General features: G+C 49.9%; 1 protein-coding gene and 1 long non-coding RNA gene across 3 annotated transcripts; one reads left to right on the top strand and one right to left on the bottom strand.

Moving 5' to 3' along the window:
- On the bottom strand, positions 1-5,316 carry LOC141575768 (uncharacterized). 2 transcript variants are annotated; one of them, XR_012503563.1, is made up of 3 exons: positions 5,169-5,316; positions 3,107-3,281; positions 1-1,397 (listed from the first exon to the last, which is right to left on the bottom strand). It is a non-coding gene; the product is annotated as an uncharacterized LOC141575768 (long non-coding RNA). The 2 variants fall into 2 exon arrangements; XR_012503564.1 differs by lacking the exon at positions 3,107-3,281 and adding an exon at positions 3,313-3,456.
- On the top strand, positions 3,999-27,006 carry SLC8B1 (solute carrier family 8 member B1). Its single transcript, XM_074356008.1, has 17 exons — positions 3,999-4,215; positions 4,605-4,762; positions 5,312-5,548; positions 12,606-12,758; positions 12,848-12,900; positions 13,051-13,107; positions 13,260-13,366; positions 13,447-13,614; positions 14,497-14,604; positions 15,540-15,599; positions 15,863-15,990; positions 16,967-17,108; positions 18,840-18,961; positions 20,500-20,653; positions 21,441-21,521; positions 22,899-22,963; positions 25,823-27,006. Exons 3-17 carry the CDS (start codon positions 5,393-5,395, stop codon positions 26,018-26,020), a joined length of 1,752 nt encoding a protein of 583 aa, XP_074212109.1. The 5' UTR covers positions 3,999-4,215; positions 4,605-4,762; positions 5,312-5,392; the 3' UTR covers positions 26,021-27,006.
- The last annotated feature ends 25 nt before the right edge of the window (positions 27,007-27,031 follow it).

Consider the following 27,031-nt stretch of genomic DNA (forward strand, 5'->3'; position numbering starts at 1 on the left):
TGCAATCATGCCATGAACTATTTATTACACAGCATGGAAAATACATGAACAGCAACCACACAGATGACAGGGATAAATCTCAGGAGCAGAATGGTGAAAGAAGGAGGCAAGTCACATAGGAATATACAAAATACTGTTTGATTTCTATAAAATTCAAAGACAGGCAAAGCAAAACAAGTCATTGCCTAGGAATTTTTATATAGTGGCAAAACTATATAAACATATATAATACATATTGTCATAACAGTTTTATACATTATACATTATATTTATTATATTATATGTAAAATATTATATTATAGAGAATATATGTGTACACTATGTGTGTGTGTGTGTGTATATATATATACATATATATATAAAACAAAGAAAGTTTTACACATATAGTGAAAGTGATTTACACAATCACCAGGTTGATGGCAATTTCAGGGACTCCTAAGATACTGATAGTTCTGTGTTTTTGGTTTTTTTGATAATTCTGTTTTTAAACCTTAAAGGCAAGGGGTGGGGGTATTTGCTTTTTCATTTTATTATTTTTAATTTGTAAAGGAAAAAAAAAGTTTTCTGCCATTCCAGTGTTACAAGGACCAAGCTATTAGCTACTGCAGTTGCCCACCTACAGTGCACCCTGAGGGAAATTCAGGATGTGGAAAAAACTGGGTGCAGCTTTCTGCATATGGCCCCTAGTTAGTAGAGATGTCTATCTAAGGAAGAATTTCAACGATCCCAGATTCTTATATTTTCCCATACATAGAAAAGGACTAAAATCAGTAACTTGAGATCTCTGGGATTTTTTTTTTTTTTTTTTTTTTTTTTTTTTGCAATTAGCACTTAATCTTCACTGAGTTATATGGTTGCCTACTTATAGTATCCCCCCAACAAGACTCATATATATGCCGGCTCCTCCCTTACCTCTTGGGAGCAGTTCCTCAGAGCTCTCTCAGAGGCTCTCTCTCTGGCTATAGTTCCCAGTAAGTTCCTCCAATAAAACTCAACTCACAACTTTTACGTTGTGCATTTTTATTTCAGTCAACTAAATAATTTTGGCCCCATTTTGCAAGGATCATATAGTCCACAATAAAACATTTTTTAAAACTAAGAAAGCAAGGAAATAAATTATAAGCCTCCGTCAGGAGATGAAGCAGAGCACATTCAGAATATCTGGGTGGAGACTAACCAGATGTTGTGATGGGAGAGAGTTCTATAGCACAAGGCTGGGGAGGGACCAGGAAGAAATCGACTCGACGAGCTAGGGTGGGCTGGCCTCATCCCTTCTTCCCTCAATTAGTTCGGAGTTCTTCTGACTTCTGTACACTGTACACTTCTGTCTACACTGCTTCCACAAGGCAGTGCCAGAACTCAGGTGAACATGTTCTAGAAAAGCAGATTTCACCTCTCTGAAGGAGGCAGAGCAGGAGGAAGAGGGAGGGGAGGAGAAGAAAGAACAACAGGGTATTAAATGGCTGCACAACAATATTTCATAGGAGATTCACAAACTATTTACTCAGTCCACTGTAGTTGGTGATTTAGGTGCAATTTTTGCCCAATCATGCAGGTGGCTGTAGTAAACATTCTTGGGCTTAGAACATGGTCCAAACGCTCTCCTCTTCAGAAGAGCTCCAGGAGCAACTAGTGACACAAAAGTCACATGTTTTCAAGGTTCTTAAGATTGACATTTATCAATTGCCAAGTCTTTCTAGAAGGATTTTTCTTAGGCAGACTCGCAGCAATGGCAGTGAAAACATTTCCTTACAGTTAGGACTGTCTATTGTTGGCTTTTGTGTGTGTGTGCCCATAATTTTTTTTTTAATTGAAGTATAGTCAGTTACAATGTGTCAATTTCTGGTTACAGCGTAATGTCCCAGTCGTACATATTTATACATATATTCATTTTCACATTCGTTTTCATTAAAGATGATTACAAGATATTGAATGTAGCTCCCTGTGCTATATAGAAAAATTTTGTTTTTTTATCTATTTTTATATATAGTAGTTAATATTTGCAATTCTCAAACTCCCAAACTTATCCCCCTGGTAACCATAAGATTGTTTACTCTGTCTGCGAGTCTTTTTCTGTTTTGTGGATGCGTTCATTATTGTCTTTTTTCTTTTTTTAGATTCCACAAATGAGTAATATCATACTGATGCAGGAAAAATGGATGTGGGGCATGAGAAGGGCCGTGTACCAGTCCTTGGTCAAGCCCCTGGGACGTGCCCCGCCAAGCATGGGTCCTTGGCTTCGCACAGGAAAGAATTCAAGAGTGAGCCACAATTGAGTAAAGGTAGATTTATTTAGAGAGATACATCGAAAGGCAAGAGAAAGGCCATGAGGTGTGGGGGTTGGGTGCTCAGATTAGAGTAAAAGTAGATACACACTCCATAGACAGAGTGCGGGCCTTCTCCAAAGGGGGACAGAGAAGGTGCGTTGCCAGTTTTTATGGACTCAGTGGGTTCATATGTTAATAAGTGGAAAGACCAGTTTAACTAGCCTGGGGAAGGGACTGGGATTCCCAGGAAGTTGGCCATTTCCCACTCTTTGACCTTTTGTGGCCAGCATTGGGACTGTCATGGCGCCTGTGGGCGTGTTATTCACCTTGTTAATATATTACAATGGATGTATAATGAAGCTCAAGATCTGCTAGAAGTCAAATCTCCCACCATCTTGAGCCTCAAGGCCTCCTGGGGGTTGAATCTTCCACCATTTTGATATTAATTGCTGTATCATCCCTTGAATGGCTGTGCCCTGCCCCCTTCCTTTCTCAATATGACATATTTCTTTCTCTTTCTGGCTTACTTCACTTAGAATGACGATCTCCAGGTCCACCCTTGTTGCTGCACATGACATTATTTTATTCTTTTTTATGGCTGAGTAGTATTCCATTATATAAATATACCAAAGCTTCTTTATCCAGTCATGTCAATGGACGTATATGTTGCTTCCAAGTCTTGGCTATTGTATATAGTGCTGCTATGAACATTGGGGTGCATGTATGGGACTGTCTGTTGGTTACCATGGGAGGTAATGAGCACCCTGCCCCTGGGGGGTTCAAGTAGGTGTAGGGTGTGACTGTTTGCCCAGGGCTGCTAGGATCAAGAAGGAACTTACATTGGGTTGCAGGTGAGACTCAGGTGTCCTTAAGGAATCTTCAAAGTCTCTGGGCCTCTTCCGCTAAGACTGAAAGTTCTAATTCTCATTCTCTTTCCTTTTTTAAGTTCCCCTTCAAGCCTACTACTTCTGCTCACACTTTCCCCAGATACTTGCACTGTTCCTGGAGCTGCCACTGTAGACAAAAAGAACAGACTTTCGCTCACCTTCCAGTTATGCAAAGGGTCAAGTCACAACCCACTGCAGTCTCTCACCAGCAGCTCACCCAAAGGAGAATTCAGGCAGCAGAAAAATAGGATGCAGCGTTCGCTATTTTGGATGCATGGTCCCCAGATAGTTAAGATGCAAATCTAAGGAAGAATTTCAATGACCTAAGATTCTTGCATTTTCTCATGCAAAGAGAAGCACTAAAATCATTAACTTGAGAGCTCCTTTTTTTTTTTTTTTTGTGATTAGCAGTAATCTTTTACCAAGATGTATGCTTGATAATCTGTACTCCTCCAGCCCAAAAATTCGTATATATACTGGGTCCTCCCCTACCTCTTTGGAGCAGTTCCTCAGAGCTCTGGAGGAACTGTCTCTGGGATTATAGTCTCAGTAAGTTACCCCAATAAAACCGAGACTCAATGGTTGTGCATTTTTTTCAGGAGACACCACCCTGGCCCTAGGCCTTCCAAACAGAGGTGCTGAGTGTCAGGCAGATCTGGCCCATGGTGGTGAAGGGGACTCATTGGGGTCACACAGGTTTCAACTCAGCTTCTGTTTTAGCGGCGAAAGCAGAGCCGATAGGGTGATGACTGCGAGGAGAGTGGAGAGCAGGGAAGACCCTCAGGATCTCCCAGGAAGCCTGTGCCTTTAAGGGAAGGGGCGGGGTGAGGCTTCGGGGGGGCGTGGCCTAGGGGCAGGCCCGCGTAAGGGGCGTGGCCGGAGCCGGGCGCGCTGAGGCCAAGCCCGGGCCGAGCCCTGGGGCCAGACCCGGACGCTGCAGCGGGCGGCGTCCGGGACCGAGGGTCTGGCGGCGCGGTTGGGCGGACGGGGACTAGAAAGAAAGGCCGTGAATCCCGGCGGGGTGGAGGTGCGGAGTTTGCGGGTCCGAGGCCGGGCCTGAGGTAAGAGAGGAGCCTGCCCTCCTGCCTTGGCGCCGCTGGAGGACCAGACACCCGGAGTTCAACTTCTCAACATCCGTTGGGATTGGGAAACAGCACTTGGGCGTTCCCGTGGTCTCGCACCTGGAAAGTGCAGCCACAAAAGTGATGGCATCCCCGATTAACTGTCCCTGCCCCTTCCTTTCAGGTCTGCAGGTCCTCCGAGGGTCTAAACGCCTGGCCTCTGACGGGCGCACATGCAGCGCTCAATAAATGCTCTTTTGTGAATGAGTAGAAGAAATTGGCGGCCAGTAGAGCGGAGACATATGCTGCTCCTCAAATTGGGACACCTGAGGCGAGAGCACTTATTGCCCTCTCTGCTCTGACGCGGCAGCATTTGTCTCATTTTACAGGTGATGAATCAGAAGCTAAGAGAGATGAAGTGACCTCTCCCCAAGGCCGCACAGCCTGTAAGTGACTGAGACGGAATTGCAAATCTGGAGTGTCCGGTTCCAAGTCAGTGCCAAGGGCAGTTAACAGAGAACAACGGGAGGGAAGAGCCTGTCAACAGGTGAGGAAAAAGTGCTGAGAAAAGCCCTCTGCTCCCTTTTCTTTCCCCGGAGCCGCTTCCTCCCCCTGCGGCCCTTTCCAGGAGGTTAAGCAAAGAATTACGGGGGAAAAAAAAAAAAAAAAAAAGCTCTGTTTTCTGAGCTTTATTTTTCTTGGTAGCAAAATGAAACATGCTCATCGACAACATGGGGTGGAACCAAAAGAAGAAAATTAGTTTGCCAAGGACTTTTTTCTTTCTTTCCAGTATAATTTCTTTGGAGGAAAAATGAAGCTGGTTTTGCCCTGCGGTTAAGGGAAAGACAGAGGCTGAAATCCAGCCCAGCTCAGCTGCTAACAGAGTTCTGTGACTTTGAGCAATTGAAAAACAACCCCCCCACCCCCACCCCCACCCCCGGGCCTTGACTTACCCGTCAGAGGAGTTCTTAGCCTGGGTTTCCATGGAAACACTAGAGGAAGAGCAGTCCCTCAGCTAGAAAAGTTTTCAGGCCCCTTCTGTCAGGTCCTGCAGTCTTTGGTGACACTGCCCCTCCTTCTCACCCCTACCCTGCAGGCTGTTGGAGGTGCCAGCTGTTTGAAACTGAAACACTGCAGAGGGGAAGCAGAGAGTGAGGGCCAGCCCCCTTGGGGGCTGATGGCCGGAGGACTGCTGAATCAGTACTGGGTGCTGAGTTTGCTCTATGTGCTGCTGATGGTCGAGACAGTGTCTGGGGCGAGGAGCCCAGCTACAGGGGCCTACATTAGCCCCCAGTTTCCAGCCTCAGGTGTGAACCTGATCCCCGTGGTAGATGTGAGTATCCTAGCAGGAAACTAGCATCAGGTGGAGGTATATTCATCCAATCAAATATTTATTGAGTGTCTACTATGTATCAGGCACTGAGGCACTGAGCTGAACCCTGGGATATGCCTGGGACCATATACTGTAGACAAAAATCTCTGCCCTCCTGGAGTGAACAGTCTCCTGGGAGGTTGGATAAAGACGTAAACATGTAAATTTCAGGTGGTAAGATGCTAAGTGCTTCTCAGATAATAGGATAAAGTGATACAGGAGAGTGGGGGCCATGAGGAAGAGGGAATATTCCCAGCTATTTCAGATTGGGTGATCACAGGTGGCTTCTGTGACAAAGTGAACTTTGAGCCAAGCTCTGGATGGAGAAAGGAAGCCACTTATACAGACATCTGGAGGAAGAGCATTCTGGGCAGAGAGAACAGCAAGTGCAAAGGCCCAGGGGCAGGAAATAAGCCTAATGTGTTTCTGGAGCAGTGAGGAGGCCAGAATGGCTGGAACAGGGTGAGTGAGAGGGAGAGTACAGAATAAGGATGGAGATGTAGTAGTGGTCAGATTACAAAAGGCCTTACCAGCTGAGTCTAGGAGGTGGGGCTTGTTTTATGACAGCGGGGAGCCAATGGAGGGTTTTAAGCAGAGGAATGTCAAAATCTGATTGATTTCTTCAAGGAATGTTTCCAGCTTCTTTGGGGGAGAATGGATAGAGAGGGATGAGGGTAGCAGCAGGGAGACTAGGGCGAGGGCTTCTGCAGCTCCCCAGGTCGGTGATGGTATTTGTGGGAGATAAGAAATGGTGGGATTTGGAGTCAGTGTTGGAGGCACAACAAGCAGGATACACTGATAGATTGGGTGGAGGAGTGTGGTGGTGGAAGAGAGGAATCAAGGATGGCTCCCGATTTCTGGCCTTAGCGTCGAGGGGATGGGAGTGCCATTGAATGCAAAGAGGGAGATGCAATGGGGATACTTGGGGAGGGGCAAGAAATCTTCCTCCCCAGCCAGGGATGGTCTGGGCCATTGAGACAGGATACAGGGAACTTGCATCATTCCACTCTGATATCTGTAAGGGGAGGAGAGGTCACAGCGGATCCCGAGTCAAAGGCTGAAGGCGGGAGACAGCTCAAGATGACCCCTGGAGTCCCCATCAGCTGCAGGGGGCTGGCGTTCGCACCTTGTATTTTCTTCAGGTGGGAGACAGAGTAACAAACTCCTCCCCACCTAAACCGACAGCTAAGCGTGTTTAGCACGCCTACACCAACTTTATGGGGCTGCAAATGCCTTCAAGCCGATTGTTTAATGCAGGCAAATAGGTAATTATGTCCATTTTACAGATGGGAAAGTGATTTTGCGGTTACTGTGGTTATAAAGTTGACTGCTGCCTCTTGGAGGCAGGAAAACTGGGGTTATTTGTGGCTTGTGTCAGACAATCTTTCTGAGTTATTGAGCACTTAGGCCGGCACTGTGCCTCGCGCACCAAACCCTGCCGCAAACCCCCGCGATGAGCATGATTATGTCCATGCTGTAGATGAGGATGCTGAGGTTCAGAGAGGGGAAGGTGGCCCCGAGGGAAGTAGCAGAGGCAGGCTGTGAACTCGGGGCTGCCTCATGCTGAATCCGTACCCTTCGCCTCTAGCTCACCGTCTCCCAGGACTGACACAGGCAGCTGCCCTCCTAGAAGCCCTGCTGGCCTCTGGCTGGCCATTGTTCTGGGAGCCTGCAGGCTGGGAAAGGCCACCCACTCCTCACCTAGGTCCTTTTGAGGTCAATCAACAAATATTTATGGAGTACTTATTATGTGCCAGGAACTGTGCCACATGCTGGGAGTACCGCAGGGAGCTGATAAGCTCAGTCCCTGCCCTCATGGAACTTACTTATACTCTAGTCAGGGACACGGAGAAGAAACAAGTCAACAGGTTAATCCACAGGATGATTTCACGCAGTGATGGGGAAAAAAAAAAAAAGCCAGGATGGGGATGTGATGGAGTGAGATGGGGAGGGGTGCTGCTTTGTCTCGGGCTGTCAGGGAAGGCAAAGATCTGGGGGAACAGCAGGTGCAAAGGCCCTGAAGCAAGAGCAGGATGACATTTCACAAACAAACTTTGAGAGGCCAGAGTGGCTGGAACAGTGAGCTGGGGGTGAGATATGACAGGGGAGGAGACAGGAGAGGTAATAGGGGCAGGTTGCATGGGGTTGTGGGACCACCGTGCGGACTTTCCCTGTACTCAGGGGTAAGATGGGAGCCATGGCAGGATTTAGTGCACAGGAGGGACAAGATCTGATTTCAGTTTTTACAAGGATCCCACTGGCTGCTGTGGGAGAATCAACTATAGGGGCAGAGACAGGGAGCAGGCTGGCAAAGTCATCCAGGTGAGACAGTGGTAGCGGCTTTGGGAAGGGGTCCAAGTTAAGATTTTGGGGGAAGTAGTAAGAACTGGTTCTGCTGGACCACTCAGTGCCCAGTACCCTCAGCCCAGGCTGGTCCAAGTGTGACCTCAGAGGACCAGGGACAAGTCTGACATCAGACTACCAGGGCCCAGTGTTTCCAGGACATTCCTTTTGGGAAAAAGGAGAGTCTGGGGAAAAACTCTCCTCTTAGAACAGATCTGACAGAGGCTGGACATTTAGGACTGACCCTTGGAGGACTGAAGGGGCCAAGCTAAGTGCAGGGAGCACTTTCTCTTTAGTCTCTGCCTCCCCCTCTGGAAAAAGGAGTAATCAAAGCTCATTTTACTGAGCAGTGATTATGTACCAGGTGCATGGATTCCAAGCACATGGATTAATTCATTTAATCCTTCATTTCAAGGGTTGGCAAACTTCAGCCCACAGCTCAAGTTGGGTCCACTGCTGGGTTTTATATAGCCTGGGAGCTGAGAATGGTTTTTGTATTTTCAACTGGTTGAAAAAAACTTTTTTAGAAGAACACTATTTCCTGACATATGAATACTATGTGAAATTCAAACTTTAGTGTCCCTGTGTACAGTTTGATCAGAATTCAATCATATCTGTTTATTAATTATTGTGGATGGTGCTTTTGCAAGACAGAGTCAAATGATTTCCATAGGGACCATCTGGCCCGCAGAGGGCAAAATATTTGGCCTTTTACAGATTTTGCCGACTATAAAATGAGGCAGGAACTAGGGCACAGAGGGGTGAAGTGAGTTGTCCAAAGTCACACAGCAATGAGTGGGGAAGCAGGATTTGAACCCAGGCCACGTGGTTCCAGAGCCCTGTCCTCATAACCACGGCACCATCCAGCAGTGAGCGCGTGGCATGAGGCTGAGGGGCCTCTGGGAAATGCCAGTCTTCGTTTTCTGCTCCTGGGTTGGTGTCCTGGTGGAAGACTTGGAAAAGTCTTTCCACTCCTTGGAAAACTTGCTCTGTGGGGGTCCCACTGCAGGATTGGGAGTGTAGGAGGTGGTGGAGGTGCAGCTCGGGGTCACATCTACAGCGCCTCTTTTTCAGGCTGATGGAATGAGGTTAAGAACATCAGAAGTCTTTGAAAGCATTACAATGTCTCCATTTAAACTGACTCTAGAGTGTATCAGTTTCCTATTGCTGTTGTAACAAATGACCGCAAAGGACTTAGTGGCTTAAAACAACCTACATATGAGGGTGGGAGGGTATAAATTTGGGAGTTTGAGATTTACAAAAATTAGCCACTATATATAAGAATAGATTTAAAAAAAAAAACAAACCCATGCACTTGTTATCTTAAAGTTCTGGAGGTCAGAAACCCAAAATGGGTTTCACTGGACTAAATTCAAAATGTTAGTGGGACAGTCTTCCTTCTAGAGGCACTAGAGAAGACCCATTTCTTTGCCTTTTTCAGTTTCTAGAAGTTTCCTGCATTCCTTGGCTTGTGGCCCCTTCCTTCATCTTCAAAGCTACCAGCACAGCATCTTTCTCTCTCAGTCTAACCTCTGCTTCCATCTCATTTCTTTTCGTGACTGACCCTCCCACCTCCCTCTTATAAAGACCCTTGTGATTATGTTTAAAGGCCCTACAAATAATTCAGGACAATCCCCGCATCTCAAGATCCCTAATCTAATCACCTCTGCAAAGTCCCTTTTGCCGTGTAAGGTCACACATTCACAGGCTGTGGGGAGTAGGACATCTTTGGGGACCACTTTTCAGCCAGGGAGGATGAACCAGGAGCTTGTGACTCTCCATTGTCCCTCCCAGCCCCCTCACTCCCTAAGCCACCCCCGTCCTGCCTGTGCACCTGCACAAGGAGGAGCCTTTGGCCTCGAATAACGACGCTTGGAGAGGACATCTGGATCATGAAAACCTGAGCTTTTCTTGATGGATCACAACTAACAAAATGGAAATGATTTCCAGTTGTTCCCTTGATATCACGTTTGGCTTCTTATTTGGCTTCTGAATGGAGCCAGCGTGGAGGTTGATGGGCTGCATTCTGATCTTTGGTAATAAAGGGAGTGTGGAGGGGCACTTAACAAAGCATGTGTGGCACCAAGATGCCAGTGGCCGGAGTGGGTTTGATGAAGACCACTCTGTAGGGGGGGAAATAAGGCCCAGACACCTGAGGGGCTTGCTGAAGGTCACCCAGCCGAAGGTCACCCAGCCGGCCCCAGCCGGGTCTCAGCCCCAGGGCTGCTCTTCCTCTCTGCTGCCCCTGTCTTCCACACCAGGCTTACTGGTGTAGGATTGAAAACTGATGGCCCAGGGTATTGTCTAGCTGCAATGGTTTTGTTTGAGGTTTTTTATTTGCAGCATGGGGGGTGTTGTCTTTCATTTTACAACTTGAATGCCTTTCAGCAGGGCACGCGCCCTCCAGCTCCGCACCATTCCCTGCAGCCCCTGTGGTTTTCCGCGATTATGCAATCTGCCTGGCCCCCAAGGCATTGCATTTGCGATTCTTTCCTGTCCAGCCTGACCCTTGAAACTTTTCCCACAGCGGGGAAAATGTTTGGCCTTTTTTGGGTTTCCTGGGCATCCTTAGTGACTCAGGGAAGAGGATGAGAAGGGAATGAGGCTGAAAAGTCACCCAGCCCTGACTCAGAGCAGTGCTACTTTAACTATACCAAGAGTTGGGTTGGCCAGCTTGTGGTGGGTGGAGGGGGGTAGGAATGCGATTCTGGAGGCCAGGTTTGGGGAACCCACCTTGCTGACTCACTCTGCTATCAGCTGGGCTGGGAGTGTCTCCCTGCATCTTCCCTGGCGTGCCCTGAGGACAGGGAGGACGGAGGGCAAGAGGTGGGGAAGAAGGCGGGCAGAGGCTGCCCCCATCCAGTTGGGCTGTTTCCCCAGGAGTTTCAGCTAATAATGTTCAGGTAGAGCTGAGTTTGAAACCAGCTAGCAGTGGTGGGCTGTGTGCCTTGGGGCAAGTCCCTTTGCCTCTCTGTGCCCAGTTTTCTCACCTGGGAAGTGGAAACAATTGTGCCAACCTCCTAGGTCTGTTACAAAGACTAAGTTGGGGCCCAGCACAGTGTGTGGCAAATGACTTTGGTGGGAGAGGCAGACATTAATTAAACAAGCCTGTGATCCTACAAATAATTGGGAATGTCAAAACACAAGAAGTGCTTTGAAGAACACCCAGGGTCCTCACCGACACTTGTTATTTGCTAGTTTTGTTTGGTTTGTTGATGTAGTAGCCGCCCTAATGGGCGTGAAGTGGTACTGACAAAGCTTTTGAACAAAAAGTTTGAGAAGCAGACCATCTAGGCATTGCCTAAGCAAATGCACAACCTGCCAGACAGCTGATATCCATTAAGAACTTCTACAAGTCAAGAAGCAGCCAACATTCCAATAGAAAACACTGGCAATTTAAAGAAGGAGTACAAATGGCCATTAACACAGGAAGGAGCACTTCATGTGTCATCAGAGACTGGCAATTTAACTACAGGAGGTTCCCACCATGCTGGCTGGAACCAGATTTGTAGCAGCCAGTGTGGGTGCAGGGTGGGTGGAAGTACAGAGGTATAAATACCCCAGCTCCCTTGCCCTTGGGGTTACCAGCCCAAGGTGGAAACTGTCTCCGTCCAGCCTTCACTGGTTGCTTCCCTGTTCCACTTACCCATCTCGGCTCTTGTATGCCATACCTCCCAGCTCTGCTGCTTATTTAGAAATCCTTGTCTCTGGGTTGTTTTTGGAGGAACTCAGTCTAGGATACTTCTAACTCAGCACTTTCACTTCTAGAATATTCTAACATGTACTCAGAGAGTCATATGCAAGGAAGTTCCCTGTTGGTAATATTGGAAAAATAGACACACCCAACTGCCCACCAGCAGGGAAATGTCATCTCCACTGTATCATCCGTGGTATGAAACCCCATGCTGCTGTTAAAAAGATTCTACAGAGAGGTGGGGGGACCGGGGACAAGGAGTAGTGATGGTTAAGGACAGGGATTCCAGAACCTCAAACCACCTGGGTTCCAACTCTTGACTCTACCACTGAGTAGACCCTGGGGTGTTGCCTTAATCTTCTTATCTGTGTAATGGGCATGATTAATAGTCCCTTCCTTAGAAGATCATTGTGCAGATTAACTGCGATACATTTTAAGCTCCTCAGCCCTGTCCCTGACATATAGAAATCACTAAAAATGTTTAGACTTTTATCATCCTCTTCATCATTATGTGTATCAATATATTAATATATGGCACATATATGAAGTGGTAAAAGTAAGATGCAGAAATAAGAGCTTTAAGATGGACCCATTTCAATAAAACAAAACAAACTGTATGTATAATCAGATGTATATACCAGCATCATTGGACTGAGAATTGTCTGAGGGTACGCTTCAAACTAATCATGGTAGGACCTCTGGGGAGAGGTGGGATTGTGGAGGGCAAGGATGAGAAGGAGGAATTTAGAAATCTTAAATATTATTTGTTTTTGTTTTGTTTTCAATATATGCGTTCATGAATTACTTGTGTTAATTTCAAACACAAGTTTATTTTCAAAAATTCAAGCGTGCGATTGGTACCTGGAGGGCGTGGGAGGCTTAGAGAACGGGCCGAAGGGAGTTATCTTCAGCTGCTTAGATAGGGCTGGTCCAGTCACCCACAGGGTGTCAGCCCCTCATGTCCTCCCTCCCCTCCCGCAGTGTCGAGAGGTGTGTGGCCTGAATGCCTCTGACCGCTGTGGCTTCATCCGGACCAACCCTGACTGCCGCAGCGACGGGGGCTACCTGGACTACCTCGAGGGCATCTTCTGCCACTTCCCACCCAGCCTCCTGCCTCTGGCCATCACCCTCTACGTGAGGCCCTGCCCAGGGGAGCTGGGGGGTGGGAGCTGGTGGCTCTGGCTGGACTTAACACTCCCTTCCCTCTCCGGCCCCCCATGCAGGCTTTCTGGCTGCTTTACCTGTTCCTGATTCTGGGAGTCACTGCAGCGAAGTTGTGAGTTTGGCCTTGGGCTCACGTGCAGCTTATAGATGGGAAAATGGAGTCCCAGGAGGTTGACATTGGGATGACCCTGGGTTTAGGGGGAAGGATGAGGGCAGGGACCACTCACTGTGGATGCTCTGACTGTTCACTTTTTCTCCATAGCTTCTGCCCTAACTTGTCAGCCATTTCCACCACACTCAAGCTTTCCCACAATGTGGCAGTATCCTTTGGTCCAGGTCCTGTACCCAGGAGGGAGGGAGGGAGGGAGGGAGGGCGGGCGGTTAGGACAGGTGGCTGGGAGACAGGTGGCAGCTCACGGCCAGGAAAGGCCCGGGCCCCTGCACTGACGCCCCTTGACACGCTCCCCCCCATGGCGTCACCTTCCTGGCCTTTGGGAACGGTGCACCGGATATCTTCAGTGCCATGGTGGCCTTCTCTGACCCGCGGACAGCCGGCCTGGCCCTTGGGGCACTGTTTGGTACGAGCAGCCCCGGCTGGTGGGGGTGGGGCCGCAGGAGGGGGCACAGGGTAGACCAAGCTTGGCATCTTCTCCTTCAGGCGCTGGTGTGCTGGTCACCACTGTGGTGGCCGGTGGCATCGCCATCCTGCGCCCCTTCACAGTGGCCTCGAGGCCCTTCCTCAGAGACATCATCTTCTACATGGTGGCTGTGTTCCTGACCTTCACCGCACTCTACCGTGGCAAGGTCACGCTGGCCTGGGCCTTGGGTGAGCAGCCATGGGGCCAGGGCCGGGTCATCTCGGGGCTGATGGGTGGGTGGGAGGCTCAGGGACTGGAGGGAGTGGTCAGCAGAGTGCTTTTATTCCCCCATGTGGTGGAAACCCTACCTATCAAGGTGGCTTGAGCAAAAAAGAGGGCAGATCACCGAAGGGGGTTGGCTATAGTCAGGGCAATGCTCTGAATTTTCACAATTTAAAATTTTAATAAGCAGTACAGCTGGGATGCTGACTGTGGCCATCAGGGTCCTGGCAGCATGTCCATTCCAGCCAGATGGTTCAAATGACATGGATGGAGGGACAGTTTACAGATGGTTAGGAAAACCAGCAAGGGATGCTGAGAGGCAGAGACACCCAGGGACCAGCCACAGCAGGAGCCCTTGAAGGCAGGAACTGGGGTCACCAGAGCCTGGTGAGGGCTGGAGGCCCGGTCCAGGGGCCACTCGATGTGAGTGACAGTTATGGAGGGTCACAGGCCCTGCCACAGGCACCACAGCAGGGAGGGAGCAGGGACGAAGTGGCCCAGACCCTTTCCTGCTGCCTTCTGATTTGCCGTCCATTGGCAAACCCAGTGCCACCAGGGCCCAGGGGATGCAGAGTGCAGCGCTCAGCCTTGTAAGAATCCGACCCTTAGCGCTTGAATTGGGTCCTAGAGGCCAGTGTCTGTGCCAGGCATTACACCGATGATTGCCGGATTGATGGAGGGAAAGGAAAATGGGCCACGAGGGCAGGAGAGGGGGTGTTTACCTACTGGAGCCAGCTGGGCTGACAAAGTCCGTGCCACCAGGCGCCAGCAACAGAACAGGCAGCTCTTGTTGTCTGGGTCCTGCGGCCAGGATGCCACTTGGTGACAGCCTGTGCCCTGGTCTGCAGGTTACCTGGGCTTCTACGTGTTCTATGTGGTCACCGTGGTTCTCTGCACCTGGATCTACCAGTGGCAGCAGAGGAGATCCTTGGTCTACTCCATGCCTGCGACTCCAGGTAAGGCCTGAATCGAGCTGCCAGTGGGAGCCAAGGAGCCTGGTGCTGCCATGCCCCTTCTGGCTTTCTCTGAGCCTTTGTGTGTGCTGTCCCCTCTCCCCCGTGCGCTTTTCTTCTGAAAAACTTAAGGACTCAGCCTGGAGGGAGCACCATGGAGACCCCCAGGTGTCCCTTGCAGGCTTGCAGGGCTTCCAGACTCACCTCAGCACAGACTTAATCTCTCCATTCTGTTATTAATTTGCTTATATTTCTGTCTATTGAACTGTGAGCTTCCGAAAGGCCGGACTTTGTCTCATTTCATACGTGTCAGTGACTCCACCTACAGGAAGTCTGCCGTGATTTTCCCTCTTCTTCCCTCTTTATCAACTGAGCCTTCAGAGTTCAGCACCTATTACCCTGTGCTGTCTTCTAAACCCATCATAGCCCATCAGGCTGGAATGGAAGGGGGGAAATGAGGCCCAGAGAGGGACCCAAAGTCACACAGAGGCAGAATCAGGGTTAGCACTGACTCCTCGCTTGAGGAAGGCTGTTTTCCTTTTAGGAAGCCCTTCTTTTGAGGACTCAGGCCTCTAAATCATTCCAGAGGACTCCTGAGAAAAGTTTCAGACTGGAACAGAAAAATCTGATGGGTTCCAAATTCTGAAAATTTTCAAAATTGAAGTCAGTAAATGTTTGAGTTACATCTTCACATATCCTTATTAAATTTAGCATCATAGCTGCATCGTTGCATTTGAAAATGTTTTATGAGTTAGACTTCCTCACTCTTTAAGAATTCTTGAGCGTGCAGGGTGATTATTGAGAAACCCAGAATACCAAGGGGCTGGACACTTACACCCTGGAAACTGTCCTGTCCCAGAGGTGCCCTGCCCTGGGACGGTGGTGGGTGGGCCTGGGCTCCCCACCTGGCTTGTGGGAAACGCCCCTCTCTCCTACAGAGATGCTCTCAGACTCTGAGGAGGATCTGGTGTCGTCTCATACCAGCAGCTATGACTACAGTGAGTCCAGTGCCCTGTGCCCAGCTGGGGTGGGGAGGTGGGGAGAGGGGCGTCCTCCAGGTCCCAGGAATGAGGCTACGAAGCAGCCTTACCTCTCCCTGTGTCTCATCTGAGCTCTGGGCCAGGTTCGCCTGCCCCCGCCGCCAGACACTGGGCTTTTCCTTCTTCCCAAGGGCTGGGAGGACTGGTGGGAGGGAGGGGAGAGGGATTTCTGGAGACTGAGCCAGCCACGGACGCCTGCCCCTCCCTCCCTGGGCCCCCAGGTGAAGAGTACCGGCTGCTGCTTGATCACGAGACCACGGCTCAGATCCTGCTGCGGGCCCTCAACCCCCTGGATTCCAGGACGTGGAGGAACAAGTCGGTGTACTGGAGGGCCCTCAAGTTGTTCAAGGTAAGGGGGGTACCCTGGAGCCAGGCTCCGGCTTCATGAGAGCCCAGGACAGGGGCCCTTCAACCTTCTCCAGAGCAAGGAGGGGGCGCTGAGGCCTTGATGGGGCAATAGATGAGCTGAGACTTCATGGGGAAACTGAGTCATGGAGTTTGGCTGGGGTTCTGCCCCCCATGAAGGAAGGAGAGCATCTTCCTAGGAACAGAGAGGCAGAGGGGAGAGGCAGGGGCCCCTCCTGATGGGGTAAGGGTGGGAACTAGGGCAGAGGTCAGTAGGAGTAGGTCATAGTGAGTCCAAATGAGGCCAACATTGAGTTTTTTTCCCAAGCACATTTTACGCCTCTGTTCACATCATATTCACCAATAGCCCGTTGGCCAAAGCAAGTGACATAGCCAAGTTCAACATCGGTGCGGCTGGGAAATCTATTCTGCAGACTCTAGTCATTTGACAAGGTGTGGGGGTGTTTTATTCTGTTACAGGATGGGATTGAGGAGTTGGGAACAGTATCCAGCCTGCCCCAGTGGCTGTGATGACTTAATGAACTAATAGATGTGAAGGGCTGGCTCTGGTGCTTAGCATATAGTAAGCACTCCATAAGTGTTACTGCTAATTTACTTACTGGCTAAAAACACCAGGTGTGGGGCCAGTTAGAGCTGGCCCTGTATCCTGGCTTCATATACCCTCCTGTGTGACTTTAGAGAAGTTCCTCAACCTCTCTGAGCCTGTTTCTTCATCTAGAAGGTAGGAAAAATGTAGTTCCCATTCACAGCGTTGTCAGGATCACAGTGAGGTGCTGGGTAGCACTTGGTTTGTGGCAACGTGTTACAGCAGCGACAGGAGACTGATACGGGCTGAGGGGTCTGCACACAGTAGGTGCTTTAGTGGCAACAGCCTTGTTCTTGAGTAACTAAGCTCATCATGGGGCCAGCTGAGCACAGGCCTTCCTGGCGAGCCCCCCCTGCCTTCCCACGCTTGACAGCTGCCCGTGGAGTTCCTGCTGCTCCTCACTGTCCCCGTCGTGGACCCTGACAAGGATGATGGGAACTGGAAACGGCCCCTCAATTGCCTGCACTTGGTCATCAGCCCTCTGTTCCTGGTCCTGACCCTGCAGTCAGGGGCCTGTGAGTATCCCCTCCCCCAGGGCAGCCCACCTCCCTCCTCCCCACGTTCCCGACTTTTCTTCTCAGCCACACCAGCCAGCGGGCCAATCCTGGACATACAGCTGGCGTTTAATACACACTTGTGCCATGAGGGACACTGGCCTCCTGCAGTCAGTGGGTCCAGGCCTGCTGGCTCCAGATGGAAGCTGTGCACTGGTGGCCCTTGGACCAAGTCCAGCCCTCTGGCTTGTTTGCCTGTCTTACAAAATTGACAGATTTCACATCAAAATCCAGGGTTGGGCTTCTCAAGAAGACCTGGGCCACATTCCTGAAGGCAGAATTGGGGAGCAGAGATGAGGCAGCCCCTGCCCCTCCCCTACCAAGTGCAGGTGCCCACTGGCTACTTCCTCCCTGGCCCCTCCATTCCCTGTTGGGTGACCTAGGTGGGTTGCTTCACTCATCTGTGTGACCTGTCTGGTCCCCTCTGATGTTTGAGCTCTTCCCCGTCTGCCCCAGGCTTTCCTGTTCTGACCTGCTCTAGCTAAAGCAGTACCCAGCCTTATCAGGTGTCTTCTAACTCCCACTACTCAGGTTCTTCCTGTTGTCTGACTTTAGTATCTCATGCTGTCCACTCCTTTCTCTGTCATCTGGGCTCCTGCTGCTCAACCCAGGGGTATCACTTGGAGGTGGAGGTAGGGCTCTGATGGCAAATGCATGGCTGGGTGTGGCTTTTTTGCTAAAAGAGTGTCAGGATGAAAATGCTGCCAAATCCTCTGTGTTTCTCCTCCAATTTATCACAGGTACCAAGGGAAGGAGAGTCTATCAGGGAACAGTGTGACCCCAGAGCTGGGAAGGGTGCCCCCAGGGGTACCAGCCATCTGGTTCGTTATGGCCCTCTGTTCTCTATTGAGCTGGAAAGCCCTGCCCCTCCAGCCTGGGAAGGGGGTTCACAATCCTTTTGGCTTCTTAAAAGAGGGGTTCCCAATCATTAGTTATTCAGGAACTATTTTGATATTTTTTCCCACTCATTTCTGTTATATTTTTCTTAAATCAGCGCTCTTTTCTTTTTTAAACTTAAATTTATTGACAAGGAATCTGTTATCACTTGCATGGGTAGGAAACTGACATCACTTCCAATACGTTTACTGTATTTAAATTTGTTACAGTGAGAGAATTGCAGAAGGAATCCATTTCCTGAGCCGCGAGTCTATGGTACTTAGTGTTTTGTCCACCTGCCCCAACACCATCTAGTGGTAGCAGGTCCATGCTGGGGAAAGACTGGCTCAGGCTAATGCATTTGTGACCCACTTCTGGGCTGAGCCCTGGCTAGAGAGACAGAGCTTCAAGCGCTGCCTTGAAGCTCATCTGGACCGAAGCATCGTGATTGATTAGTGATGTCTGCCATGGGCATGGGAAAGGATAGCGGTGGTGAGTAGTCTTAGCCATTGTCATCCTAGTTCCACAACAAAAGGCTGGAGAGTCTATTTTTCATGTATCTATCTTTTCTTTCTGATGTGAGTAGCTTGAGGGCAGGGGCTGAGTCTTTAATTTCCCTGTCCCCCTGAAGTGCCTAGGACAGGGCTGGGCACTTAGGAGATACCTATCTTATATTCCAAACAATTGTGTTTTATTTGTGGGTTTTATCCATGGGTCTCCCCTCCACACCCCCTCAATCATCTTGGGAGGCTTCCTGGAGGAGGTGCCAAGCGGACGCTGTGGAGAGTACCAGCTCCCTTTCTTGTCCCCCTGCAGATGGCGTCTATGAGATAGGTGGCCTCTTTCCTGTCTGGGCCGTGGTGGTGATTGCGGGCACAGCCTTGGCTGCAGTGACCTTTTTTGCCACATCCAACAGCGAGCCCCCCAGACTTCACTGGGTAAGAAACCCAAGCTCTCTGAGCTGGGAGAGGGGACACAGAGGTCTCCCGGGCAGATGTCCTAGGACAGTTTGGCCGCTAATCACCGTCCATGATGGCAGATCCTTAAAGCTACTTCTAAGGGGTTTTGTGCCTGTTCGAGGTCCTCTTTTTTGTTAACTGCTTTATTTTATTGAGCTGTAATTCACACACCATACAAGGCACCCGTTTGAAGTGTACAATTTAATAGTTTTATTATAGTCACAGTGTTGTGCAACCATTACCACAATTTTAGAACATTCATCACCCTAAAAAGAAACCCTGTACCTATGAGCAGTCACTGCCCCAACCTCCCCCACCATCCCCTGGCCACCACCAGCATGCTTTCTGTCTCTCTAGACTTTCCAGTCCTGTTTATGTCACATAAATGGAATCGTACAATACGTGGTCTTTGGCGACTGCCCTCTTTCACTTAGCAAGAGGTTTTCGAGGTTTATCCATGTTGTAGGCTGTGTCAGTAATTCATTCCTTTTTATGGCTGAATACTATTCGATCGTGCAAATACAGCATATTTTGTTTCTCCCATTCATCCATTGATGGACACTTGGGTTGTTTCCACTTTTTAGATATTATGAATAATGCTGCCATGCCATTCGTTTCCATTTTTTTTTATGTGGAAAGAATTCTTTCATTTCTCTTGGGTGTATTCCTAGGAGGGGAACTGTGAAGTCAAATGTTTAACTGGATATTTACCTTTTTAAAGACCCACCAGACTCCTTTCCCGTGTCTTCACCAGGAAGAATGTTCACATTCCAGTGATGGGATTGGCTGGTCTTTGGGGGTACCTTTTTCCATTCTCTCCACTCTGCAGGATGCTAAGGAATCTTAAGGCAGTTTGTCAAGAGACTTTTTCTTTAAAAGCTTACTTAAATGTTTCATTTTTTATACTCATGATCGATTTTAAAAATTACAGTTTTCATTTTCAGAAACTCCAAATGAATATATGAGCCCCCCCCAAAATTGAATTTTCAGCCAATGGATTACTTAGAGAAATGGTTTTAGCCAGTGTTTCTTAATAGTCTTGGAAGCACTGACACGTGCTCCAACACGGATGCACCTTGAAAACATGATGCTGAGTGAAAGAGGCCAGTCACAAAGGACCACATATTGCATGAGGCTTTTTATGTAACATATCTAGAATAGTTGAACTCACAGAGACAGAAAGTAGACCAGTGGTTGCCAGCGGCTGGGAGGAAGATTGAGTGGGCTGGGAGGTGACTGCTGGAGTTTCTTTTGGTGTGGGGGGGTGGCATTTGGGCCATAGACTGCTGAAAGCTATGATGAACCCCTTCTTGACAAAATAGTAATAGTGAGCTAACATTTTACTGAGCACTTACTATACGCCAGGATCTAATTGCTTTGCATCTGTTAACTCTGTATGCTCATGACCACCTCATGATGTAGGCACTGTTATCATCCCTCTTTATAGCTGAGGAACTGAGTCCATGTCCCTGTTGGGGACCAGCCTTGGTCCCATCAGCACACTGTTCCCTCCCCAGCTCTTTGCTTTCCTGGGCTTCCTGACCAGCGCCCTGTGGATCAACGCAGCTGCCACAGAGGTGGTGAACATCTTACGGTCCCTGGGTGTGGTCTTCCGGCTCAGCAACACTGTCCTGGGGCTCACGCTGATGGCCTGGGGGAACAGCATTGGAGGTGACTCGGGTCGGGTGGGCCTCTGGGATGGGCTCAGCCACATCGTCACTGCTCTGTGCTCCCCCAGCCAGAACTGCACGTGGGCAGGGGTGTCCAGGGCGTCTGCCTTCAGCAGGTGCTCAGTGCCCACTGTCATTTTGGAGTGACCATCACTGGACATCGGGTGGGATGACCTGGACTGCACCTGAGCTGGGAGACTGTAGAAGCCCCCAGCGTCTCCCCCACTCTCTGATGCACAGACACTCAGTGGCCCCCCAGAGTTCAGGCAGGACGTGAAGGTCATTGCAGCCAACCAGGCTGAATGTATTCATGGGTGTGTGACTTGGGTAGGCACTCACACATACATGCATATATCGTTCTCTATTTACAGCTGCCAGGTAGGGTTGGTCAGGCTGTACACTGCACAAGAGCATCCAGATAAGGGGTCAGGGGGCCCAAACTCTAACTCTCCTTCTCCTCACCTTTTTGGGCACCTTTTCCTAATTTGCACAGAGGTACCAAGTGTGCTAGCAGCAGACGAGGCTTGGGTGAAAAATTGGTGGCAGCATGTCACATCCACTAAGTTGCCGCTGGTGGGAAAGCATCAGGTAAAAGGAATTAAGGAGGGAGTTGTGTCTTACGGGACACTGACCTCCCATAACACCCCAGCCTGCCAGTGCCAGACCCAGGTGGACATTCAACAGTGTTTGTTGACTGAATGATTGTGGGTAGGAATGAAGGAGCGAATGACCAAGGAGGGCCAGGGGAAGCCTCTCACCGCTCAAAGCCTTCTCTTGTTTCCACGCAGACGCCTTCTCAGACTTCACGCTGGCCCGCCAGGGCTACCCGCGGATGGCGTTCTCTGCCTGTTTCGGTGGCATCATCTTCAGTATCCTTCCTGGGGCGGCCCTTCCCTTGGTGCTGGGAGCTACGGGTGTGCTCCCTGCCCTGCCCTTGGGATTGGCTTTCACTGGAACACCTGGGGCAGGTGATGCGGCTGCTGGAGCCTCAGTTTCCTCATCTATAAAATGGGGATATCGAGAAGACTGAGCTTGTAAGTTATTGTCAGGATTGAATGAGGTGACAGAGTGCTTGGCCCCTGGCAAACAGCAGTGGATGGCAGATCAATTAGTATTGTTAGGGCAGAGGTGTTATTAGTGGCTGCCCACGTGCTAAGTTTATGGAAGACCCTTCCCTCTTGCTTATAGGTGTCAAGGTCTGTAGATGGCAGGGGTTGGCTCACTTCTTCTTAAAGGGCCAGAGCACAAAAGGGCCATAGGGTCTCTTTTGCAGCTCTTCAACTCTGCTGTAGTGTGAAAACAGGCGCAGGCAATACATAAATGAATGGGCGTGTTCCAATAAAACTTTATTTATAAAAGCAGGCAGTGGGCCGGATTGATGGGCAGGCTGTCATTTAGCACCCCCTGCTCGATGTAGAAAAGACAGGTTCCGGGAGCCCCGGGGATGTGAAAAAACAGGGCTTTGAGTCCAGACGGTCGCAGGTTCCAGTTCCAGCGCTGTCCCGTGCCCGCTGTGTGACCTCGGGGCTTTGCACTCACCTTACTCAGTGAGCTCCTCTGCACGTTAAAAATGGGTCAGCTTGAGGACTGACGGGGAAAGCAGCCAGGAGAGTGCCCCGCCCGTGGCAGATACGCATCAAGCGGTGGGTATCACTGGTTGTGAAATAGAGGAAGATCATCTGAAGGCGCTTACAGTGCAGCCCTCCCCAAGTGTCACAACGGAAGGACCATGGGGTGAGCTGCCGTGCAGGCCACTAGCTTGCACAACACGGTCCGAATTGATGGGGACTGTGCAGGCGTGCCTCCTGCTGTTTGTCACTTCCAGGCACCCATGTGACCGGCTTCTGGCTTTGGGGCTGTGACCTCTCCTGACCCCTTAGGTTGGGGTGGGAATGGAGCAGCCCTGACTGGAGCAGTGTCCCCTGAACAACCCCAGAGGTGACTCCGTCATCCCCAATGGGCCACCGGCAGTCACTTCACCTCACCTCGCCTCCATTTCTCCATCTTTGGAGGGCTTGCCAGGTACTGAGTGTTTCTGTCACCTCATGCGGTCCTTACAGGAGGGGCGCAAAATGTCCACTGGACGCTGTCTTTCTTAGAGGCACTAAAACTGGAGAGGGTCTCCTCAGATAGGGTTTTTGTGGGGAGTGGGTGGGAGTGCAGGTGGACATCATAAGGAAGGCAACGGGCTCTGTGGTTGGGGACATGGGCATGTGTTCTGGCAACCTTCCTGAGCTGGGCTGCAGACATCCTGGTGGGAGTGGGGCTGGGCTGCCTGCTCCAGATCTCCAGGGGCCACGCGGAGGTGAAGGTGAGTGAGCAGATGCTTCTGCAAGGGGATCTCCTCCCCCTCCTCCCCTCCCCCTCCCCCTCCCCCTCCTCCCCCTCCTCCTCCCCCTCCTCCTCCTCCTCTCGTCCTCTTCACATCTCAGTAGATTACACTTCCCCGGGGAGAAGACATGTCTGAATTTGTGACAAGTCTGATTTGTCACAAATTAAAGTATTTTGCTTGTAGGATTAGAAAAATGTATTCCTTGCAAGGTCACAGAGTCATGATGTAGCTTCAGGGGAAGGAGCAGGGAGACCCTGGATTGGGGTCCCAGTTCCATCCCTGAAGCCTCTTGCTGTATGACTTTAAGTGAATTAGGACTCTGAGGATCTCTGAGCCTCAGTTTCATAACCTGTGAAATGGGTTGATGCCCCCCCCACCCCCCCCAAGCTTCCTGGATAAGCATGCATGAGGTAAGAGCTAGGCTGAACATCTTACTCCAGTGCTGCCTGGCGGGGACAGGCGGGGTGAGAGAGAATGTGGGCGACAGCCCAAGAAGAGGGGAGCTCAATAGATTTGAAGAAGGTTCTGAGACACACTGAGTGGCAGAGGTTCGCAGGTTCAGGGGCATCCAGGAATTTCATGGGGGCACAGGGGCATCCCAGAGGGGTGAGGGCTGGAGATCTGCAGTTTTAAATATGCTCCCTGGGGACTTGATGAAGGTTAAGACACTTGAGAAGAGCTTTTCTAACAAGGCCGAAAACTCAAACACTCCATGAGGCCAGCCAGGTAGCTAAACCGCGTGGTCGACTCAGGTCAGGCCTCGTGTGGCCAGATAGTCCAGCTTTTCGAGAGAAGAAATCAAGATTCCTAGGTGAACTTTTTTCCTTTGGAAATACTGCACAGGGCAAACAGCTGCCCATGCAAGGCAGATTTGACCCATGGGTCCTGAGTTTGCATTTGCCAAGGACTTGGATTCGGAGGCCAAGCCAGGGAAAGATGAAGGGGGGAGGGGTGGGGGTGGAGATGTGGCCCAGGGGATGGTTTTAAGGCTCCAACTGTGAAAAGCACTCGGAATGTGCTGCTGAATGTTGGCGTCATTAATGTGAACAAAGTCGCCCCCCTCTTTCTCCAAGAAGGGGCTGGTTCTTGAATAGACTCTCGTGGCTAACTTGTAATTAACTAGCAGCCGGGCCGGCCTTTCACAGTGGCCATGCCCCTAAGCAAATAGCTACTTAAGAGCTTGAAAAGTTTGCTTTTCTGAAGGGTAAACACCCTCTGTCTGCAAATTGTGTTTATACTTTTCATGGGTTTAATAGGTTCCTTTCATTCTCGACTCTCAGGCAGTTCCAGATAATGAGGCTTTAGGGTTGGCCCCCTGAGGACCCTATTTCTTCTTTTCTCTGGCTCCTTAGGAAGTGTGTGCGGGTGCGTGCGCACGTATGTGTGTGTGTGTGTGTGTGTGTGTGTGTGTCTCTGCATTCCACTGCCTTTGTGCTGAGTTTAGGAAATACTGCTGCTATTAATTGCGTAAGACATGAGGCATCATGAGAAGTCATCCTAGACGGATGTCCGTGGTGTGCTGTTGGCTGAAAAACAGTTTGCTCTTAAACACGTATCTCCCGTACGATCTCATTTCTGGTTTAAGAATGGATGGACTTTGGATTGGGGCTCTGTTACACACTATAGTTGACCCTTGAAAAATGTGGGAGTTCGCAGTGCTGACTCCCCTGTGCAGTTGCAAACCTGCCTGCTGCTGTCTGCCTCAAAAGCAAAGGAATTGATAAATGACTCACCCAGGGGCAGAACACTGAAATAGTTGAATCATGATTCAACCCTAGCTCTTTTTTTTTTTTTTTACTTTATTATTATATTTTGGGGGGCAGTAATTAGGTTTATTTTTAGAGGAGGTACTAGGAATTGAACCCAGAACCTCATGCATGCTAAGCATGCGCTCTACCACTTGAGCTATATACCCCATTCCGTAAACCCCTAACACTTTTGATTCCACATATTGTGACCTGTAATCAAACACAAACATTTCCCCCACGCTTAAAGACCTGTGAAATGAAAATACAGGTACTCCAGTTGTTGAAAAAAATCTGCGTATAAGTGGACCCATGCAGTTCAAACTGGTGTTGTTCAAGGGTCCATTGTATCCGGTTTCCTCGGCTGTGGATGGGTAATGATTGTAATGGTCCCCTTCCAGGATGGGGAGATAAAAGGCTATGGTGTATGGAACACACCTAGCATGGTACCTAGAGTTACGTCATCCAAATATGTTAGATGCAAAGTCTGGAAGGGAGGGACATGGGAGGGGATAATTTCACTTCCTTTTGTTCTTCTGTGTTGCTGGAGAATTTTTCAATGACTGTATGTAATACACATATATATATAAATTTTTTTAACATCTAAGTATTTATTTGGGGTACTCACAAGGTCCCCTTTTTATTATGTCCAAAACAAAATAGTGATCGGACTAGTAAATCTGAGGGGACTTAGGGAAGAAGCCTTTGTTTTAGTGGAAATCCACGATGTGGAACTATTGGGAAAAAGGCAAAGTAAAAGCGAGAGCTAAAAATAGGACGTGAAAAAAACCAAGATGGCAGGACATGTGGTGCATCTGGGTTGGACAGAGAAGAGCATGAACGTGACCGTGAGCTTGGAGACGGTCTCAAAACAGTTCCTCCATCTATATGTGTATTAGCTTCCTAGGGTTGCCCTGACAAATTACTAAGTACTAGCTGGCTTTAAAGATGAAACTTCAAGGTGGGGTTTCCCATCCCACAGGGCAGGCCAAAAGTCCCTCCCTGGCCCCCCACAAGGAGCCCTCAAGCATCACCTTGACTGTTGCCTACAGTGACCCGGCCTCTCTCCCCGTGTCTCCTCCCCTGCCCGCAGCTGGAGCCGGATGGCCTGTTGGTGTGGGTCTTGGCCGGCACCCTGGGCCTCAGCCTCGTCTGTTCCCTGGTCTCAGTCCCACTGCAGTGCTTCCAGCTGAACAAAGTCTACGGCTGCTGCCTGCTCCTCTTCTACCTGACTTTCCTCGTGGTGGCCCTGCTCACAGAATTTGGAGTGATTCACTTGAAAAGCGTGTGAATGAAGCCGTGTCTGGGTCCGCCTGGTGGTCGGGAGGCGTCACTGCAGGCGGTGAGACGGAGGATGGAAGACGGCCTGCCTTCTGTTCCCGTGTGCATGGCGGGGACGGGAGGTGGGCTCTGCGGGGCTGTGCCCTCTGCCAAAGCGTCCCAGTCACTGCTGTGTAGAGCGAGGAGGACTCAACCTCATTTCTGGGACTGTGGAGACTGGGTTTCCTTGTGACAGTTCCAGACAGAAGGTAGAAGGCTTCCTTGCATTATCTCCAGAGCTTCTTCAAAGTTGGGGTCTGGGGTTAGGGGATGCTTGTCTGGGTGCCTTCCGGGCTGGTGTTGGAAGACCCCAAAGTGTTCAGGGCTGGAGGCCCCGGCCTCTCCCCGTAGTCGCCCCCTGCTGCCTTCCTGCGTCTTCTCAGGGCTCAAAGGGCTGCCAAACCCGAGTTTAAGGAGTCAGGGCAACTTGGACCCAACAGACAGAGCACCAGGTACGCTGTGGGCCTCGGGCCAATGCGGGCTGAGTTCTAGAGCTGCGCCATCCGACAGAAATAGAATGTGAGACACCCAGTTTTGAATATTCTAGCTGCTATATTACTAAAGCCAGAAGAAAAAGGTAAAATGCACGATAATATATATTGTTCCAGCAGCACTGGCCCGTTGGTGGCTGACATATTGGATGGCCCAGCGCAAGATGCTGCCCCTAGGACCGTCTGTGGGCTTCAGAGGTTCCCCGGCTGCAAAACAGGAGGCAGTTTGACTGTGCCCTGTGCCTACCTCACGGGGAGCCCTGGCTGGGGTCCCAGTGCCTGCAAGCCCCCGGGAGGGTGATAAGGGCTCCCTAGCGCCATCCTGCTGTCAGCCAGTGACCTGCCCTTTCACTAAGCAGCTCTCCCATTTGCTCGATGCCTTATGCCGGCAGTAAAGGGATTTAACTGTCTTTTTTTTTTTCCAATGAAAAAATTATTAAATATTTCAAGTGTACGGAAAATAACACCCAACTGTTAATTGGTTCTTCTTA

This window comes from Camelus bactrianus, chromosome 32 (assembly GCF_048773025.1).
Source record: "Camelus bactrianus isolate YW-2024 breed Bactrian camel chromosome 32, ASM4877302v1, whole genome shotgun sequence".
Lineage (NCBI taxonomy): Eukaryota > Metazoa > Chordata > Mammalia > Artiodactyla > Camelidae > Camelus > Camelus bactrianus.